The sequence below is a fragment of the Danaus plexippus genome, chromosome 2 (genome assembly GCF_018135715.1).
Source record: "Danaus plexippus chromosome 2, MEX_DaPlex, whole genome shotgun sequence".
Taxonomy (NCBI): Eukaryota; Metazoa; Arthropoda; class Insecta; order Lepidoptera; family Nymphalidae; genus Danaus; species Danaus plexippus.
Genome location: NC_083537.1, coordinates 597,494 through 617,539, shown reverse-complemented (window position 1 = coordinate 617,539; position 20,046 = coordinate 597,494). Strand labels below are relative to the sequence as shown.

At 39.8% G+C, this 20,046-nt stretch overlaps 1 protein-coding gene across 25 annotated transcripts in view; it reads left to right on the top strand.

Annotated features, from left to right (window-relative positions):
* LOC116779806 (voltage-dependent L-type calcium channel subunit beta-2) overlaps positions 1-20,046 on the top strand; it is a 68,363-nt gene that overhangs the window by 45,883 nt on the left and 2,434 nt on the right. For 11 of the 25 annotated variants that reach the window (XR_009752585.1, XR_009752579.1, XR_009752578.1 and 8 more), the window contains 8 exons: positions 14,151-14,267; positions 14,643-14,762; positions 14,997-15,177; positions 16,703-16,922; positions 17,226-17,349; positions 17,709-17,849; positions 17,989-18,156; positions 18,386-18,515. Coding sequence is in view for 21 of the 25 variants with exons in the window: in XM_061521072.1 (XP_061377056.1) it covers positions 14,151-14,267; positions 14,643-14,762; positions 14,997-15,177; positions 16,703-16,922; positions 17,226-17,349; positions 17,709-17,849; positions 17,989-18,156; positions 18,386-18,515 (1,201 nt within the window). In the remaining 4 variants the exon portion in view is untranslated. Of the gene's footprint in view, positions 1-8,891; positions 9,238-11,135; positions 11,458-11,565; positions 11,678-13,195; positions 13,310-14,150; positions 14,268-14,642; positions 14,763-14,996; positions 15,178-16,702; positions 16,923-17,071; positions 17,196-17,225; positions 17,350-17,708; positions 17,850-17,988; positions 18,157-18,385; positions 18,516-18,875; positions 18,918-20,046 lie in introns of those variants that run through there. The other 14 variants (XR_009752580.1, XM_061521108.1, XM_061521090.1 and 11 more) reach the window with 13 other exon arrangements.

The window sequence follows — 20,046 nt, the reverse complement described above, 5'->3', positions numbered from 1 at the left end:
CCACTTACCTCATCCATACAAGTGTCACGCGATAGGTTAATCCGTGTACATTTTATATGTCCCCGCAGTTTATCTCGCTTCTAATATTATTCACGGGCCGTTCAACGATATATTTACACTTTTTAACTTGTTTTCCTCTCCAGCGTCACGTTCCCACTTACTACTATCAATTGATATTTTTAGCTTTCGAATGTGATGGTTTGTTTTCTATATTTAATGTACGACATATATATTTTCAATACACATAGTTCCAACGGCATTCTCAACATATTACTACCGGTCGACGTCTACATCACAGACAGAATACTGTTGCCATTTTGTTATTATGCCCTTAAAAGTATTCTATTATGGGGAAAGCTATAAATTATTAATATTTTCTTGCGTTACTGTCACACTGTCCGTGTGTCCGTCTGGCCTTCTGTCTATTTGCTTATTGTAAACTAATATTAAACATTTGCAGTCGTTAATCTACCCTCCTCCGCTTGACTCACGTTCACGTCTTACTGTTCTTTTGAACGTGTCTTATGAATGTTATCTTTTACTCGCTCTGTTATAATTAAATATTAATCATTCTGCAGAATCACAAATATATTAATAACGAGTAATCCACGTGTTATTTATCATAGTAATTTAACGAGAATTCTTGTATTATCGCCTAGTTAACTACACGATACCTACGTATATAAATTGTCACTGAACACGGAACAGAAATATAATTTGATATCATACATCATCATACGTGGAAAATATCACCGAAAGACTGTCTGCAAAAATAAGTAACCTGTAGGTAGGTATATTTTAATTTCAATCTCAGATCACAAATTAAACTTAACATATGATATAAATTGTCATTAAATCCTGGTCATATGGATGATTAAAGTCAGTACATTTATTAAGTTTAATATACTTATATATATAATCTACTCTGAATGTTATATAGTGTTCTCAGTTAGTTTAGAAACTAGACATCGTCGATCACCACGATATGTTTTAAAACACAAAATCATCAAAACTAAAATCAACTACTTCCCATTTAATTTGTATATATCGGATTTATTACAAATTCATTATTTTAAAGACAGGACGCCAGCCTCGCTGACGTCTCTAATGTCACTTGTTTCAGTAAGTTCCAGATATTTTAAAATGAAACTTCAATTCTTCTAAATGTTCTTGTATTTCTCGAAGGTTCTTTATGCTCCGCACTCGCTGAACTCTGCAGTCCCCTGTCGTGCGTCCAGACGTCATATTTAAACCAGAATTCAAACATAGTTCTATTCTCTTTGATTTCGTTTTACTTTTAACAATAGTAACGACGACCAATAAGTTGTTATAATAATTGATGCCAGTTATTTTCATGTTGCATCCGTCATTGAAGCTGCTTGCGCCGATATATATGTACAGCACAATTCAATTCCATTCTCAACAAATAATACATTACTGAGGTCTAAAGAAAATATTCAATTTCACTAGTTTTTATCAAACTTCTGCATCATATAGGTCACAGTACCCCGGCTCGTGTACAACAGTGCATGTTCTGTGTTCTGGGGAACCGTACCCCTCATAGTCTCCTTCTAGCAGACCACCAGCGTGAGTGGTACCACCGATATAAACTTTTCAAACATTAAAGTATAGCGTGTCGCTCTGAACACTAAAGCCTGTCGGGGAACGATTCAACTTCACAACTAATGGGACTAGTTGCGGACGTCTCTTGATAAGTAATTAATATTTATGCTCGTTTTCACGACGACGCTTTAATTTAAACTATTTGTATGGAATATATTAAAAATATTTTCACCAGTCAATGAAAGTTTTACCGTTGCAGCGTATCTTCTCAAGGAATGCTGTCTTCTAGCCACGTGGATGTTTTTCAGTTGTTTACGTTTCAATACCGTGATGTCATTAAACAGTTACTCAATCTACTATTTTTATTCTCCGTGCTCCGCCGTGTAGCGTGGGTATATTTCGTAATGCTTTCATATAACACAACCCTGATGACATTATTATATAGAGACATCTATTTAAAGTGACTACTGAAAATGCCAAAGGAATCTCTCGCCGCCATCGCTTATCTGTTCCTGATTATTTTTTTCTAATCTAACGTGTACCCGCTAAGTGTTATATATATAATTCCCGTATCAGTGTATCGTAAACACTAATTCTAATCAATACCCCTCGGCGGGCGGAGATGTCGGCGCCTCGCGTGCCCTCCTAATTGTACAAGTTTGTTTCACTCCGATGCTGCCTTCACTACGACCAGCTACTCGCTCCAGTCTCGTTATATTTTACAAAGTGGAAAAAAAAAATATTGAAATAAAGGTTTTATTGAAAAGAATTTCTTCTCACTAAGGTGAATGTAGAATTGTATTACTGATGAATTAATCGAGATATACGGATTATTTTATTCTAATGAATATAATTTTAATAAAATAATCTGTTCAATAAATCCACATCACTCTTGCCGAGTAACAGTTTGTACATTCAAGTCGTTGCTGTTAGTTGCCGGTGTGAAGACATCACGGTCCGTGCGTGTCGGCCACACTTACACCTGACTTGTAAGTGTGCGGACTGCGTGAAATAGATGTCTCGTCGCACCTCTGACTCACACCGACACCCTCCGACACCCCCGGCACCCTCGACACCCTCACACACCCTCACACCCCTCGACCTCACCAGCCCCTTGATTTATTTTCAACTATTTGTAAGTTTCACGCAGCTTTTGACTTTTATATTCGTCATTATAATGTTCTAGTTGTAATTAGTTATCGCTTGTTTCGACTTTTGTCTTTGAAACATTTTTTAAAGGTTAAATTAGAATAAATTTTTACATTACTATTAATTTTATTATAATTTATCGGGTTTATAAGCGAGTCAGCCTCCACTGAACGTCACATGAGGTTCGAATCACAATTTAAAATGTACAAATGTCTCCGAGACGTTTCCCCGCCTTCCGTCCGTCTGAAGACTGGCGATTGATATCTGATAGCTTACAGATCAGCTTCAGAACAGACGACTTAACTCGGAAAGTCCGTGAGAAAAACAGAAAAATATAGAAGTAGTAAGTACCATACCTAAAAGTGATTCGGGTTTTTCAACAGCATTGTTTAAACTCACAAGTGACAACAGTATTCCCATCTCTCATACATCCCGACACATTATATATTAACGGTCGTTTCTTTAACAATAAACGTCTTGTAATTCAGACTATAAATTCGTACCTTTAATAGTCAGCTGAAGCGTTGTTCTGAAGTCATTTAGTGTTTCACGCGAACCATAAACGACACGAATGAATTACAACGACGCCATCGAAAACTTTGTTAAGCATTTTAAAGGGGACTTCTTTGATGGAGGGGTAATGTATCATGATGGAAATGAGGTTTGGTTATGCCTTCATGTTACAAAGCTCTATTAAAATTCACGCGAGCACAATGACGGAAATTTATATTTAAAATTTTTCTTTAACTGAAATTGATTTAGCAGAAGTGTTGTAGTTTTATTGTATAGTTATGTTACAGAATGATATTATACATTTACTGTGTGTCATTCGTCTGTAAGCGTCGCCTCAGCGGTCGTTATAGCGAGTGTTAACCCAACATTCCGTCACATGAATCATTATTATTGTACTTCTATTGACTATTATATTTTAAGAGCTATTTTAATCTTGTTTTCGGTATCTTTTGTTTATCACTATTTTTATTGTATTCTATATTAGCACACACTAAAACTCTTTTCTCTGCCTTCCTGAATGTTGTCTGGTGCGGAATGCATAGCATGAATCGCTTTTATGCATAACATTAATATACACGTGCCATGAAGAAATGAATAGGTAAAGTTTTTTCAACGTTGCTGTGCTCGTTAAAGTATCGCTTTTCAACTTTATATAACAAAAATTAAATCTTATGAGAAATTTAATCTCTATTTTATAGTTTAACTTTATATTAGTTTGTGTGAAACATTGAAATATGTTTATAATTTATTTTAAAATACTTAATTTTTACATACGTTTGTTAACAGTGGTCAGCAGCAAGATAATACACGTAATTATTTAGAATATTGACATTAATTAAAATTAATTTATCATTGCTTCATTACCTACTTCTCGTTTCTACGATATCTTCTATCAATCAGTTTTGGTAAAGAAATCGCTTTATTGAAATACCATTGGTTTATTTAGAGACAGTTTTAATAAATTAATGCTATTTAATATGTCTGTAAGATGGAAGTGTCTCGAGTCCGAGTCGTAGTTGTATTACTCGTTATATAAATATCACCCTTTCCTGGTGATGTGAAGTGACTGCCGCCGAATGGAGACACGGAAATATCTCTTTTCCGAAACGCACTACATTTTAAATAAGAGGGGCCGATGAACTCTCATTAAAGGTTTGAAGAAATCTCACTAATTTCAATATCCATCGCCGGTTTAGTTCCCTAAGCGAGGACTGCTCCCCAACTAGTACCGTAATGAATTCCATGTCGATCGCAATATAATTGCCTAGTGTTGGGAAACGTTTTAACTTTAATTGAGAGCTTTTCTTAACATGTAACGAATACATAATAATTTTTTTATTTAATCTTAGAGTCGTTATACTAAATATCAACAAAGGTTTTCATTTGAGATGTACTTTATTATCATTTAACTCTTTGTATTATACTATATTTACCCACAAGCAAATACAAAATTAAAGACTTAACATAATACAACATAGACGTATATTTAAAAAAAAATTACAAGTTATAATTGGTATAATCGAAAGTATCCATTGGACTGAAATGTCGACTATCGATATATAATATTATCGTGATGGCTCATCCCTCCAAGTGTCACATTACACACCACTCGCGCCTTATTTTTATTCTGTCAAATAGCAACTGAAATAAAACCGGCCATAATAAAAATACCATCAGTACTGTTATTGCAGGAAGACGGGAATAGAGTCGTCCGCTCACGACACGTCACGTTAACGAATACTGCTCTATACAGGTAATTAATATATACTATGTACTATACGAGCGTTTATTAAGAAACAGTTTTATATTAAATTCGAGACTCGTAGGATTTGAGAGTGTTTAGTACGGAGTATACCGGCCGAATGCGCTATAAAATATGTCAAATCTTTTCACTTACAAGCAATGTTTCCAATATACGTTTATCATTTTGCATTTTATCGTCTCTGTCACTTCTCTCAAGCTACGCGACTTTCCTCATATTTGATCTGCCCCATCCGCCACTAGCGCCCTATCGCCTCTCCTGAGACATGTTTGATCTTATTTACCTGATTTGAGAAGATATCACTCAGTTGATAACCTATTCAGAACATACGAACTATTGATATGATTGTAAAATTGACTAATTCAATCGCTTCTTGGGTATCTTCTCTTAATGTGAGTGGAACACCATTTTGATCGTCTTTATTTTTTTACTATATAAGGAGGTGATATATGTTTGTACTGAAACTATTGAGAAATGCTTTCCAAAGTACTGTTCTGCCGAGGCTCGTATGAGTCACATTAATGATTTGAACGAAGTGTTCGTTCATTTCTTGAATCTGTTTATAGAAAACGCTTTACATGCGAGCTTACTTACAATTTATTAGAACAAAAAAAAATCTGAACATCTCATTTATATAAATATATAATTTTAAGAATACGTATATTACTAACGAGATTGTATTAAAGTTTGTGATTGTTACACAAATTTTACGAACCTTCCAATTGGCGTCAAAAATATTCAGCGTCTTCAGTACTGATTACAACACTAATGAGTGACAACTGTATAATATATTTGCCGTTTTTGAATTTTCTCGACTACGAAAGAAATAGCGGAAGATATATACACTACCGTCCAAAAGTCTGGAAACGCCCTGGTAATTGACTAATTGAAATAAAAACAACAATAAAACACATAAGTCATGATTTATTACTATGATTTCTTAATCACACGTAAGATTAACATTAAGTAAGAAATATTCAGTACAATTAAGTGCACAAATTATGTAATTTTCATTAAATTTGGGCCTCATCACAATGACCACTCTTGATTTTAATTATTTCTTCACAAATTTCATTCATTCATTTGTTTATTTTAGCGAATTATTCGGAGTCCAGTGACTTCCACTCATTTTGTAAATGTTGCCACAACTGTCTACATAGTATGTGTGTGTGTGTGTGTTCCGGAAGCTGTTATCGTTTTCATTTCGACAAACTCCTGGAGGCTTTGATTACAAAAACATTTTTAAAGCCAGCACATAATTTCATTTCATGAGCAACACCATCAGTACACAAAATAGGACTTCATCGAGTTACAGGCATCATATTGTTCGGTGGTCAAACCGTTGCCAGGCGTGCCAACACCTCAGCCATGGATCTAGTCTCTAGGAGTCGTGGAAGAACACACACTATATTACCTACATAACCTCCTCACCATACTCAAGAATGAATGCGTTAACATTCAAATACCTTCTGCAGTAGCTTTCATATTGGACTTGCACCGCCCTCCGAAGAGTTGTTGTCGTTTTATTTACTCTCAGAAATTCTAGATGTCATCATAAAAATATAAAATATAACCACAGAAAAGTTGCCAATCCAAAGTAAAGCCTTCTTAACGTTGATGAACGTTGAATCCGCAACAGTTGAAACACAAAAATATGTGAAATGCCTTTTAATTAATTCCTTGAATATCTCTTATAACTTGTGTCGAAGTTCAATGTTCAGGAATTTAAAAGTTTGAAGTAAACTCGATACAGATGAAAGGGAAAATCTACAAAATTTATCAGAGAACCTGTTAAATAGCGTTTAGTATTCAAAATATTTTATAGATTAAACCGAAGGGCGAGATTAAAGGCCGAGGAATAGAAAAACTCGCTTCGAACATAGCTGGAGTTAGATACATCCGCATAATGCACACTTCTTACTTCGTATCTAAATGTAGTATTCAAAGTCTTTAAAAACTATATAAAGTCGGTTAAATCTCGTAAGCCGCTACTGAAAAAAAAATCATTTATCACCTCACTATTTATTTAAATACTTGCTGAAAATAAACAAACTTCCTGAACAAAGCGAAATAGGACTTAACTGTGTCAAGTTAAGGTCGATTTCGTCGCCGCCGCGGTCACTGCGGAGCGACATCAGAGACATATCAAATGTAAGTGTTACTTATACCGTAGTTAGCTGTTAACCAAATATGTCGCCGGGTGAACGACCAGTCTATTTCAGTTCTTAATTATATGTAGAAATGGGAATGTCTACTGAACTTGTTGCCTCGGCAATATTTACTTATATGAGATCCGTGTGCATTAACATCGGATGCTGGAGTGATAGAACACGAGTTGCATTCCGATGAGATGTTTTATTATATTAAATTCACGTTAGCTATACGTATATAAGTTTGAAAAAACCTAAACGTTTAGATAAAGTGGAAAGACGGTGGACTATTTCGTGCATATTTTTATTCTATCAATAGTTCCAACATTAAAAAAACAGGAGTTCACTTAGTGGAATTACATAAATTGACATTGAATAAAATATTATATTAGGAACAGTAATAGTAGTAATATACTTAATACAAACAAAAGACTAACTGAAATAGTAAGCAATACTGAGTCGTAAATAACTTCTACAATTGCAAATTATAATACGCGGGTATCGGACAGCAACGGCTTTAATATTGCAACGCATCCGACATACTATGTACATACATTAATGTTCCTCGATCTATTTCGTTTCACATGTTATGTTGTCATATATTCCTTGCTCCGTTGTTTAATATCTCACAAACAATACGATCCAATATGTAACAATTCCTTTACATGTGTTTGTATCAAAGCTTGGAATCATTGACATTATAAAAGCGTGTTTATATCAACTATATGTTATATTGTGAAACTCACCGCGTATTTGTGACGCTAAAATCTGTTATAAAGTATCAGTCTATTTATTTTAAGAACAATAAAATTAGTTCTCCGATTCACAAACTTCGCGCATTTCAGTGATTTTATGACGTCTTGATAGTGTTACTAACACATTTACTGGACTTGGAGGACGAACCGACATTTTTGTTTAAGCACTGAGGTCGTAATTCATTCATAATCACTGAATATTTTACAGACCATTTTCATATAAATATTCTTAATTACATCGTGGCATATTTATAATGCTTACTATTTTGCTTAAAGTCCTGGTAATTTGTAGTTTTATTTATTCTCTGACTTGTGCTGCCATCTGTCTATAAATGTCTTAACTATACTAGCGCCATCTCTTAGGTACGTACAGAATTAACGAACATGACATATGATACAACTCTCAGAGACTGCAGTTTGTTAACTTTCCTACAGATGGCAAGAGTGAGGCTTTCAACAAAATTTTCATGAAGAGGTATATTTTTATAATTAATCTTTCCTCCTTTAATATTAATACTAATAGAAGATCAAGGTATTGTACGACTTTTGTGACACTTTGTGATCTTTGTATGATAAATTCATACGTAAAGAAAAATAAAAAAACTGTACCCGACTATCTGAACATACCCTCCATATAGATGATAATAAAGATGTTTTTGGAAATGTTTATCATGAAATCTAGACATATTTCAATACTTTTGGATCAGAAAAATCATAGTACTTAAACTTGGCAAACAAAAATCTGACAGGTCAATGTCGGTAAAGACGGAACCACTGATTCCTGAATTAATTTTATCGAATCGTTGTAGTCAAAGAGATCTTAAACTTGCGTACATTAAGATACACATTAGCATGCAAACACTAATCTATTGGAGGGTACCACGTGGTTCGACATTAATGAATTTATGCGTTTATCAATAACGTTTGTTATACATTGAAGAATAATAGATAATAATAGACCCACTCGGAGGGAGACGCATTAGTCACAGATGACATGGCGTAGTGACAACGATAGATTAACACAAAATATAACAACAAGTATAGTGTTGTAATGTAATGACTTGGTACTTGTGGGCGAACTAACGTTGTACGGCCAGCGTGACACAAGTGTCCCGCCTCTCGCCACTCGCCAGCGACTCCGAGATGTGATCTGAAGTACGCTGAGTCTGTATTTTTAGCTCGCGACGGCTGCTCGCGCGGCGCTCGCCTCAGGCGAATAATATAAAATGTGTAACTTCGAACGTTCATAGTGTTAGTGAAGTGAAGTGAACCGTGACATGTGTGCATTATGACGAAGGCTATGGAACACTTTAGGAGGCAGCGGCTGAGACTCGGCAGGAGGAGGGTACGTTACTGGCGCGCCGCTTGCTCGTTGTATAATGACTTCCCTTAAGATTATATTGTTACCTCACTGACGATCATCGCGAACATGACTACTAAAAAATGTGACGAGCTCTGGACGTTAGGAACTTATTGGACGGTAGAAATCTGTTAGCACCGACCGAGACCGTAGTAGGGTGTGGAGTTAGTTGATTGAGTTAGATCTCTTCTCACAATACTGTAAAAATCTTTGTTTAGATGTAGTCAATGAGCGGTGTGATGTATCGCGATGGTCAAGTTTATAGTCCACGCTGAGTCCCGGCTTCATGAATGAGGCGTGACTCAGTCCGCGGCCGAGCACGGTGCTGGCATCGTACTATATACATCACGGGTATCACGGTGACTGGGCTACACGGGGCATTACTCAAATGTTAAGCGACCTTTAACAGTAAATACCTATATTAAATGTGTTTTTCTGTTTAGATACAGCAACATTACTATCGATAAATAATAAAACTATGTTTTTTATCATAGTTTTCTCAGTCGTTATTTACTTACGGTATATTTTAACTACAATGAATATCTACTATATAAATAATACTCTTCGACTAAAAAATGTCTGGCGATCGATCCAAATATTCTGTTGTTCATAATAGTTCTTTGGTGTGTCATGTACATTCCTTTCGAGTTTGTGTTTTTCGTGGAAGCAGATGGAAGCGACATCAGCTTCATGCCAGTACATAAGTGTGATGACTTCCTCCGTCATAGAGCTATGGTGAAGATGTCCAGACCTGTTGGCATCACACCCGTAACATCAATGATCAATGTCATTGATCATGCTGTCAGTGAGCCTCGTTCATCGCCCTGTCATTCACTGACTCGCCCTCACCGCCCGTATATTTCTGCGCCGACACTCCATCTTCCTCCTCTAAGCCGTGTGAGCTGGTCAATGGGCCTGTCTCTGGTCTCCGTGGCAGAGACGTCTCGTGTCGGCTGGTCTACGTCACATGTAGGTCAACGACGTCTCCGGCGCGGCGGATTTCATCGATCTATGGTCCGCGCATGCGTCGCCCGTCCATTCAACAGTCGACCCTAACCTCCATCTAATAGACCTCAAATTACCTCACCGGGAATTTAATTTTCCGTATACTGCAATTTGATTTGCAATGAAATATATTTTATGTTTTGTATCGTATAACTCTCGCATACGGCTCTTATTCGCATGTACTCCAACTAATTCGTATACAAAAGCTCGTAATTCCTTTGAATCTTATCACGTGGTAGTAAAGTCGATATTGTTATTAATTGTATTTTCGTTTGTAGGCGGCTAGTTCGGACACGGCTGACATTTATTTCCGGATCCCCGAGGCCCATGAAACTAATGAAGGGTATCATTATTTGAACACTTCGTAGTTTATAGAGAAGCTAAGTTTTTTACAATTAACAAACTCATCTGGTTTGTGATATGAGAGACAAAAAATGAATGAAACGCAGGACAGTACTGTTATTAAATGTGAAGGGTGAAGGTATATAAGGCACTAGACAGTAGTAGGAAATCCTTCAGCTATAACAGATTGGTTATTTCCCTCCGAGTGATGTCAGGGTTATTAATGTCAGATACAATATTTACATAAGACACGTTACAACAAAAATTACAATAAAGTTTACATACTGATAGACTTGGAGTCAGCTAAAACATTTGATTTGCATTTCTCTGATAATAAATAATAAAAAAAGGCAAATAGAAGAGACCGAAAAGTAAAATACTTAAACGATATTACATAAAAAAATATTCTTTCGTAATGAATCATAGTCAATACATTATTGTAGTGTATCTAGAACCAATAGTAGCATAGTTGATAGTAGGGTAGCACGCGTCGCGTTACAAGGATCCCGGGTCATGTAGTTAGTCAGGAGTCGGACGGCGGACGGCGGGCCCGCTGTGAAGTGTGTGTGTGCTGCGCGCGCACCTCATTCAAGGTTCGGCTACGGCGAAGGAGGGGGAACGGGGGGCGGGGAGCTGGAGCGGTCAGAGCCGAGCGGGGCTCGCGAGCGGTCGGGTGTGTGTGTGAGTGAGTGACCCCCCCGGCGTGGCCGATGCGTGGCCACCACGGCAGACCACGACGGAATACCGCTGGTGGTCCAGAGCGGCCACCACCTTCCGCTGCCGCCATGCCGTAACATGATGGGGTACAACAGCCACGAACAAGGACACGGCCACGGGTACAACAAACTATTCACGCAGGTGCGCAGTCATGGCGATACGGTCGGTTTGGTGACGATCAAGAGTGTTGTGATGGTTGTGATGGGGAGTTGATACCGCCGGGGAGCATTGGATGTAAATCTTTGACCGAGGACTTACATCGGTACAGTGTATGACGGTTCGCGGGTGGTTCTGAACGATGATCGATCTGTATCAGACTCAAATCTTAACGCACAGAGTTCGCGTTACACTATTCTGTTAGGTATATCCTCGTACGGAATTTTCTCGGATATGTTTCTCTCTATTTTATTTCCGTTATTTTTGATGCTAGTTCTAGTTCAAATAATGCGATTTCGGTTCAAATGTTCCGGGAGCACTTCAGTTCACAGTAAATAATCACAATAAAGATGTAAATAATGTACTTGTAGCTTCTCGATGAAATAATATTTGCCACTTGTTACCTTTAGTTAGTGTAGTCCCTGATAACAATAATTACGTCAAAATAGTATTCAATTCCTAGATATCTTTTAAATGCTGTTTCTATGTAATATTTAACTCGATTACGTATATGTTAAGCGGTTGATCAGTTTGTAAGTCGTTTTATTCCTGCCAGAGCATCTGTGTCGTGTCCGTCGACAGCTCGGTTAATAAAACATAATGTTTAGATAACAGTGAAAGCCGATTACCTTTATTACACTTCGACGTGTTATTTTTAAAAGATAACTTAGAAAGATAATATATACAAAATAAATGACCTAACTTTACAAATGACATATGTAGTTAAGAAAACATATTAACATTCCCAGACAGGCCGATTTTCCATAAGGCATAAAGTATAATTCTCCATTTGCAATTTTCTTACGAATTTTTCTTATTATCTTGTGGGTGTAATCTGTAGTTTTTGTATTTAAATCTAGTGTATATATAAAGATAGTGTGTTATAATTAAATGAAGTATCATTGGATACTTTAACATTCAAGTCTCTCGCGGTAACATTTACACATACAAGATATACACAAAAGCGATTAATCATTGCGTTGTGTATCATAGCTGTCGATCTAGTTTGATATGAATCCTAATAATAAATGTTTGAAGTAGAGTGCTCCGAGGGCATCACACGAATACGGTACTGACGCTCAGCTACAAACCGCTCTACGTTGCATACGGCTTGTATCATTCCAATAGAAATCTTGAATGATTCATAACTGGAAAATGGGAATAAGTTTATCAACAGTAAATTGTTTTATGACGCCTTTGTAACGTATCGTATGGACAAAAGGACTGTTCGTTCGTTTGTAATATTTACTTTATTTGACTGAATGATATGTATTATATGAACAGTACATCGATAATCTGTTACCGAGATGGAAACCGTCCAGTCGCTTCGAGGAGGTTGAATGACGTCACCGTTTCGATCCACACTCTGGAACACAGCCTTATTTATATCCGCCCCGATCCGTACAACACTGTTTTTATTTAGCTTTTGTATGTACTGTTTTGTTAACCGCAGCTGAGCAAGTTAATTTCTAAACATTGGATGAACGGGTTGCTTATAAGCCACCTCGAGATCTATACGCGATGTAGTTTTAAAAACACTATCTAGTCTGTAATCCGTACCAGACTTTACAGCACGCTTTATAGCACACATCACCCCCGCGTTGTGACATCCGAGTGGATCTTTATACATGCATGTGTCTATATACTGTATATGTCTATATTTTGATCCTGCATGTCTGTATGTACGGGTACTTGTTGAATATTTATTTCATTATGTTTTCAGATGTTTTAGTACATATCGAGCATGTTTGTCTGATTTGTTGTTTGTGTGTGTTGTCCGTTGCATGCAGGCGCCAGGTCACCTCGACTGCCTCCAATGAAACACTACAGGCCGCTGGTAAGGTTGTCGTTTGTATAATATTGTAAACTTTATTGCGAACGCATGTTTTTCTGCAACGTTTGTTTTGTTTTATCGTTAGTGAAAGCTTTGAATGTCGAGTTCTGATAAATTAAGTAAAAAATTCGAGCATAAATACTGAGTTTATTTTTTAAATTTTGCTATATTTTTCCCTAATACATAGTGATCTGGTCGCATTATAAACTAGAAGATCCGCTAACTCGATTAGCGAGAGAGTGACGTCACGCCTGTATCACACGCACAGGGCTGTTCTGTATGGCTAACGAGATTAAACGAATAGTCGAGAAAATAAGACGCAGACGCACAGATTGTTACAGTCGATAGTTGTGGAGTACTAGAGACGAAGACAACGAGACGCTGTTCACTTTCCAACACACAAGAATAATTTTTCTACATCCCATTAATATATTGTAAAATTTTTATCTAGATACTTGTAAGTTGATATACTTTGGACTTAGGACTAACTTAAACCAAGGACCGTAACGACATTGTGAGACGAGATAACATGTACTTTAAATTATTCGTTAAATGAGTACATAGTTTATCGTTTCAACGTAATAAATATTAAATGTAATACATCTAGAGCTGTTCTGGTTATTAAATAAACTCGAGATTTAATAATAATTTTGCAGACAAAGAAACGTTGTAGGAAGCGAGTAATGTCGATTTTGTGAATTTTATAAAAAAAAAAAGTTATTCCTTCAATTACTGCTACTGGATATAAGACCAATATAAATGTATATCTCAAACTAAGTAGAAATAATTTAAGAACCCAAACACTGGAATGTATTATAATATGCTAATGATGAACCACTTCCAGGGCTCGGCGGATTCGAACTACTCGCAGCCTTCATCGGAACTATCTTTGGACGAGGGGAAGGAGGCCCAGCGACGGGAGAAGGAAGCACAGGCCATATCACAGCTCGATAAGGCACGGGTGAGTCTGAGAGAGGGGGAGCCGGGAGCAATGCTGTGGGGCTTAGGCATATGGGACTTGGTTACATTAAACTGCCACTGAAATATTAAAAAAATCTCGTCACTCGCCGTTTGCAAAATTCAAAATATTATAAATGCAAAAGTATGTCACGCAAAAGCTACTGAACTTATTAGGGGGGAACATTACAGTAATGTAGCGCAGATATCAGATTTCCGTGTTTTCCGAGGAACCACAGCAAAACAGTTATTTTTCGTCCAAGGTCACGTGACATAGAGTATAGACGTCGCTGACGTTTTGGGGCAGTAAGTAACTCTATGATGTCATCAGCCACAACTAGTAGGTAACACATTTGAAGTATTTAAAAAACTGTTTCAGTCCAAGCCGGTAGCGTTCGCAGTCCGCACAAACGTCGCCTACGATGGTACCGCGGACGACGACTCCCCGGTCCACGGCAGCGCCATCTCCTTCGACGTACGAGACTTCCTCCACATCAAGGTGCTGTTCCCATTCCATGATACGCTCTGTGTGATTCACCGCCATTAACGAAGCGCTACTAAACTCTAACTGAAATCCATCTCAAGTTATACAATCTGAGTCTCCAGACTAACCTTTCCCCATCTTTCTCAAGGTCACAGCCTACACAGATTACATTACTAATTATTCAGATCAGGTTTGGCTTATGAGAAGTCAGTGTAGTCAACGCTGAACGTCGGCCGTGTGATGTTCCAGGAGAAGTATGACAACAACTGGTGGATCGGCCGCCTGGTGAGGGAGGGCTGCGACGTGGGCTTCATCCCGTCCCCCGTCAAGCTGGAGGCGGTCCGCGCGGGGCTCGCGGCCCGACGCTACCCCCGCCCGCCCTCCGCCGGCGCCCCCCTCCCCAGCAGAGGTAGCACACCCCCCACGCCCGGTACGTCACCTCGCCACACTTCGCCACACGTCGCCACACTTCGCCACACATCGCCACTATACACTCGGTTACTATTCCTAAAACCAGCCAGTCCAATCGGTGCCTTTCTACTGCTTTTCTATCCTCAGCGACATATTTTATGAAGCTAGGTCGCTACTCAATGAGCTGTCTTCTCTGGATGTCTTTAGGAATGATAACCAAAGGAAATATATTTATCATTCCATCCTGACAAACAATTGTACGATAAAACTAGTGAGCTGTCTATTATCAAGCGCTGTTGTTTCTTGGATGTTGTTCCGGTTTCACTAATCAGTGTAACGTTATAATAAGAATATTAAAAACGAATGCTTGTAACGGTTCATACACTTATTGACACTGACGCCTCTTTGGCACAAGATGATGTCACAGTAGTGAGAGATCCTCCTGCTGTGGACCAACCGACACGCAAAAAAATATTATATATGACTGTACTGTATTATAAAGTTATAATTGCATTTCCTCCGCCTTATTTTGTCAAAGTTCTAAGAGGAACAATAAAAATCATCTCGTGCCAAACACGTGCAGAGCAGTTCATGCCATCTCTATTGCTGTCGTATGTTAACAAGGCGGTCGCTCGCGCCGCTTGCCGCTGCGCGACCGTCCCTAACCACCTAACGACCTACCAACTTTCATACATGAATCTGGTCTCCGAGCAGCTCCCACAGCGCGTGGGGGCTGTCTCGCTCACTGCCACCGCCCGAACTCATCATTCATCGGTGAAAGTTGTGTATTTCCTTGGTCTGTCGCACTCATAGTTGACGTATTTTCAGATGTCCCCACCATCGACCGAGGTAAGCTCACCGTCGACCAGGAAATCTTTCCAATTTTCACCCACAGTTAATTTGGCCTTTTATGATTGATTGTTAACTCAGTGTAATATTCTGTTTTGTTTATTCTTGGTTCGCTCTTCCATCTCATGCTCCATGTCTCCTACTTCCCAGGATCGTTGTCTTTCCATCTCTTGGGAACACAATGAAATCCTTTTGAATATATTTTTTTGGTGATATCTCAATAGATTGTCCGCTGAGAGCGTTTTGTACTCTATTGAGCTGTCACTCCCGGCACGTGAATGTCTTCGTTGTGAAGTGTGTAATGTTTTCTTTAGTTTTCTTGTGCCCGGTGCCGTACTGAGGTCACGGTATGAGCCCGCCCTGTATGTCGTGTCGTATGTATGTATGTGTAGTTGGTTCCTACGCGAACACTTATAGTAGGCTTTTTGAATTCGTAACTGGTCCTGATTTATTTGGGCATGTTTTATGTTCTATCAGATCCTGCCGATATGACTTTTATTTTTACGTCTTTTTTTTTCTTGGAATACTTATTGAGAGCGTTCGAAATAAATTCAAAACTATCAATACCGTAGATGGGCAATGAAAATAATACTGAATGGATTTTTAGACAGACTTATTAATTTATATTTGATGAACTAGAGGAAACCTTCCCTTAGTATTGTTCTATGAAGTGTCCCAACAAGTCGGTCTCACAGGCGAAGACTCGGACTCGGCGGGGCGCGGCCGCGGTGCGCCGCCCGCCGGGAAGGAGAAAAGGAAGCCGTTCTTCAAGAAACAGGAGGCCTGCACGCCCTACGACGTGGTGCCCTCTATGAGGCCCGTCGTACTCGTGGGGCCCTCGCTCAAGGGCTACGAGGTCACGGACATGATGCAGAAGGCCCTGTTCGACTTCCTGAAGAGAAGGTTCGAGGGCAGGTTGGTTCGTTGCATGATCTCGAAGTTACAGGTTGATTAGTAAGACTACTCTCAATGTCATTGATAGCATTAAGGTCGCGCCCGGGAACCCCTCGGCCACGGTCCGTGAGCTCTGCGATTGATATAAAAGTGCAACTCGTGGGTTTCAGGATAATAATAACCCGTGTGATGGCGGACATATCGCTAGCGAAGCGGTCGCTTCTGAACAACGCCTCGAAGCGGGCGATCGTGGAGCGTTCCAACTCCCGCTCCACTTGCCTCGCGGAAGTCCAGGTACTCGACTCATCAATGGCCTGTTTCCAGGATCATCATCACCCGGGTGACCGCGGACATATCTCTGGCGAAGCGTTCCTTGCTCAATAACCCGCCAAAGAAACCGATCATGGACAGAACTAATTCGAGAACCAATTGCTTGGCCGAAGTTCAGGTTCGGTGCACCAGTGTTCTGTGCGAGCTGATCCTTTAACACGTAACGCCGCGCTCCTGTGACTATTTTAAATGACTTTAATAACATCACTTCGTCCAGTGTTCATAACATATTTTTGAGTTTCTCGACTTAACCGATATAGTTGCATGAGGATTTTGCTGATTTTTGTTGAACCGCGTTTAAACTAACAGCACCTCTCCATGATGATGCATACCGTCGCCTCAGAGTACCCGCACTGACCGAGCCACCGGAACTCACAGTAACGGAGCATTTAAATCGACGGCACGAACCGCATCAACCGCATGCTCCCATCACCGAGGGTGCAATGAGAGAACTGATCTGTGAGGCGAATGTTCCAGACGGAGATCGAGCGGATCTTCGACCTGGCGCGGACCCTGCAGCTGGTGGTGCTGGACTGCGACACCATCAACCATCCGTCGCAGCTCGCCAAGACCTCGCTCGCACCCATCATAGTCTACCTCAAGATCACCAGTCCCAAGGTCACGACCACCTCTCAATGTGACTCAGATAATCTTATATTACTAGATGCATCGTTTAAGGACGTTTTTTTTCACCACAAACCCTATTGGTTGTCCGTTATGAAACATTTACGTTAATCAGTGAACCGCGTGTCTGCAGGTCCTCCAGCGGTTAATAAAGTCCCGAGGGAAGGGTCAGAGCAAGAACCTGTCGGTCCAGATGGTGGCGGCGGAGAAGTTGTCTCAGTGTCCGTCAGAGATGTTCGACGTCACGCTGGACGAGAACCAGCTCGAGGACGCCTGCGACCACATCGCCGAGTACCTGGAGGTGACTCACCACACTAGACACTAAGGACAGACAACAGACACTAGATCGTGAATACTTTATAAAACAACCATTTTAAGAGAATCTTAGGACGAGCATTAAAGTAGACTATTCGGTTTTCACATAACAATAGTTAAACGATGAGCCGTGTCGTGGCCGCGGTTATGATTGTAACGATACACCCTGTAGCGAGCGCCGGCTGCTGATTACAACATGTGTGTCATACTTCCAGGGTTACTGGGCGGACACCCACCCGCCCGTCGTGGAGCCGACCGCCAGAGCTCCGCACGCCTCACACGCGCCCCTACCGCACCCGCACTCGCACACTCACGCGCACGCGCACACACACCATGCGCAACCTGGTGAGTACAGACACACGGACACCGACATCCACGCACATGCACACGCACACACACACGGACACACATACACACATACATACATACACTCACACGCAAAAACAATTTCAGTATAAGTGTTTAAACAATCCCTCGCCTTACAAAAACTGATAAAGAAGTGAAATGAATGATCCCACCACACAGAGACCTCGCCACAACACACTCCGTCAGAAACAGATTAGTTAACTCTGAGGACCGTCTCTTACACGATCCCTGGCGCGAGCGGCTCGCACGAGCGCGCGTGTATGTGTGTAGGGCAGCGATGCGCGAGGGTGGTGGGCCGTGATCTGATGCTATGTTTATTAAACGGTGATATTTACCTAGGTTATACAAGCCGAGGCCAAACGCTGTCTGAGTACTCCTCAGGTACATTCGACCAGTACTAGATGTCGTGTCTCGTGTCGTGTACCACTAACGCCCTCTACACTCGCAAATATCAATTAATCGCTTTAAATGTTCAGTTGTCTCATACTGTTTGTGAAGTCGAGAACTCTCTCTCAAGCCAGAACTAAATTAAGAAGCTCTCTGTTATCAAGCGAGGACACTATTCTTTATCTGTGAACTGTGTGTAACTGGAATTATAGTTGCAATGATAGTTTCCGAGACTCTGTTTCCATCAGACCCTACTAACATGTAACGTGCAACACATATTACTCTCCATTACTAACGACCAGCTTCCGTCCATGGTCTCTTTGGGTCTCCGTCAAGTCTCTACATAAATCACTTCATTACAACTCATCGGTTTCTATAATAAAATTTAATGTCAAAGATATAAAAGGTTGGGGAAAAAGAAATCCACTATTATCCGCTAGATGGCAGTTTCAGATTTAGGCTCATTGGCATTGGAGAGGTGACATTTGTAGTATTAAAGTGCTATGTCTGGATGCCACAACAATTTGCAGAAAAATAATGAGAGACCGAATTGCCACCAGCGAAGAGTCGCGACGACAGAAAGGAGCTCGATGAATTTCTTAAATACACGATAATTGGAGATGAGACCCGGCTCACACGCGACCTGGACCTGCTGAAGCTGGTCACAAACGGTCAGCAGTCGCAACCAGGAGAGGTCTTGTGCGATCGACACGACGCTGGGTCACGCGTCCTCAGCGACTGCGTGAGGGAAGGGAAGTTTTAATGCATCCGCCATACAGTCCGGACTCGGCAACAAGCGATTGTCAGCTTTTTCTACAATGCAAAATTTTCTTTATTGGAAAAAAGTTGGCAACTGGGGAAGATTGTGAAAATCAAGTACTAGAATTTTTGGCACATTGAGATCAGGGAAACTCTGAGAGATGAGAAATGATGATGAAGTTGTTTTTGATACGCCAACAAACTTTATAACAAAAAGTTGCATATTCCAATATCTCAAATTTAAAATCGAACCATCCGAAGCATGTTAGGTGAGGCTAAGGTTGCCGAAAACCTTAGTGTCATATAAATGACCGCGCAGGAATCTTCTTTTTTCCCAGCCTCAGTACCTCAGCGTTTATGATAT